The sequence below is a fragment of the Sphaeroforma arctica genome (genome assembly GCF_001186125.1).
Source record: "Sphaeroforma arctica JP610 unplaced genomic scaffold supercont1.810, whole genome shotgun sequence".
Classification (NCBI taxonomy): Eukaryota; class Ichthyosporea; order Ichthyophonida; genus Sphaeroforma; species Sphaeroforma arctica.
This window is the reverse complement of record NW_014039748.1, coordinates 5911-8322: the sequence shown is the minus strand read 5'-3', so window position 1 is coordinate 8322 and position 2412 is coordinate 5911. Positions and strand designations below refer to the sequence as shown.

General features: G+C 40.7%; 1 protein-coding gene across 1 annotated transcript in view; it reads right to left on the bottom strand.

Annotated features, from left to right (window-relative positions):
• Positions 1 to 2412, bottom strand: part of SARC_08707 (hypothetical protein) — a gene marked incomplete at both ends in the record, with an annotated part of 7206 nt that overhangs the window by 3897 nt on the left and 897 nt on the right. The window contains 2 exons of the mRNA XM_014297304.1: positions 104 to 328; positions 1468 to 1540. Coding sequence (XP_014152779.1) covers positions 104 to 328; positions 1468 to 1540 — 298 coding nt within the window. The remainder of the gene's footprint in view (positions 1 to 103; positions 329 to 1467; positions 1541 to 2412) is intronic.

Sequence of the window (2412 nt, the reverse complement as noted above, 5' to 3'; positions counted from 1 at the left end):
AAGAAGTAAACGTTAAGTAGTTAGTTTAGGTAGTAGTATATATAATATATATATATATATGTATATATATATATATATATATATATATATATATATTTCTCACCTACAGACAAAATGAACAGACTCACCATTTTGAGGAGTTCACTGACTGTACAATCGAGGTCAATGGGCACTGTGCTTCTACCGCCGGGTGTGGTGACTACGACGTACTCCTTTTTTATTTTTTTCTTTTCTTTCCTGGGTACACGTACCATCGCCATAGTGTCAAAGGCAAACTTTGACAGGTCTTGCGTGCCAGGCAGAGGCGGCCAGTCCAAACTGGGGACACCTATAAATAATCGCGGTGTGATTGGTGGAGACGAAAACAGGTTAGGCAACCGAGACGGATCGAGGGTAGATAATAGCATCGCTAGAGGGCGCTCCAACTGCCATGTTTTAACATTAAATTGGACCCTATGTTAACTGAATTAGACCACATGTTTGACATTAAATTAGACCCCATGTTAGTTGAATTAGACTCCAAGTTTTAATATTAAATTGGACCCCATGTTAACGGAAATAGACCACATGTTTTAACATTAAATTGAACTAGACCCCATGTTTAAACATTAAAGTAGACCCCATGTTAACTGAATTACAGAATTAGGCGCCAAGCTAAATAATTTAGACCGCATGTTTTAAGAAAGCAACTAGACAAAATCAGACCGTATTTTTCAAAAGTAAATTAGACCCCATGTTTAAACATTGAATTAGACCCTATGCGAACCCATGTTTAAATATTGAATTAAATCCCATGTTTTAACATTACAATTAGACCATATCAGATCCCATGTTCGCTCACCCCCGATACAACCGAAATATAAACTCGAGTCGATATATGTGAATGAGACAAGCATGTGCCATCAGTGGGTTTGTGTATGGATGATAGATGTGCAACGATAGTTCGGTATTGAATCCATACATCGCCCGCACACGTACATCTAGCAACGAGACCGTTCATGTACATTTTCAACCGAGATCAACACTAACGCCACACCTGCTTATATGAGTTGTACAGAGATTCACGACGATGATACCAAGTACAACGACACTACCCAAGTGTAACATTCTACCCAAGTGTAACATTCTTGACTATAGAATACCTAACCCCACACCTACTTATATCAGTTGTACAGAAACACACGACGATGCTACCAAGTACAACGATACTGCCCAAGTGTAACACTTACGACTATGGAATAAAAACCCCACACCTACTTATACCAGTTGTACAGAGACACACGACGATGCTACCAAGTACAACAACGCTACCCAAGTGTAGCACTCATGACTATGGAATAAAAACCCCACACTTACTTATATCAGTTGTACAGAGACACACGACGATGCTACCAAGTACACCGATACTACCCAAGTGTAACACTTATGGCTTTGAAAAACCCAAGACAGACCACAAACGCTGATTACCGTCTTCGATATCCCGTAGTTCGTACGCGTCTACGCCCTTCTGGTCGATCTCCACTCCAGAATCACCACCCACCTGCCCAAGAGTACCGAACCGCACAGAAGTACCGAACCGAATCGAAAAGGACTGGTGATTAGTATGTGACGCTATAGGTTGTACCTAGAACTAACATGGATTGGAAAATGATTTAACCAGTGACACGCGACCGAAAGGATTGGGGGGCCACAGATCAATACATATGCATGGGCAATGAGAGGACAAAGAAGCCCAAATGAGAAGCAGCCCAGGTGTAATAAAAAGGGGCTGCTGTTTGTGTGATACTCTCTCGGGTCGTATACCTACCCAAACGCATATATGATATATTACAGATGCGCATGTTCGCACGATACTGCAGTTCAGTAGAACCACATTCCTCTCGCTCAACCACACGCACACTTACATACATCTGCGTGATCAAGCACACTTCTTGTGTTCTACTAAACTCACATACTCTGCAACTATCAATGTGATTGAGCACACTTCTCATGCTTTACTCAACTCACATACATCTGCAACTATCAATATGATTGAGCATACTTCTCATGCTTTACTCAACTCACATACATCTGCAACTATCAATGTGATTGAGCATACTTCTCATGCTTTACTCAACTCACATACATCTGCAACTATCAATATGATCAACCATACTTCATATGTTCTACTAAACTCACATACATCTGCAACTATCAATGTGATCAACCATACTTCTCATGCTATACACAGCTCACATACATCTGCAACTATCAATGTGAACAAGCATACTTCTTTTGTTCTACTAAACTCACATGCATATACAAACATCGGGTAGATCTACCAGACTCACACTCACACTCACACTCACACTCACACTCACACTCACACTCACACTCACATGTATATACAAACATCGGGTTGATCTACTACAC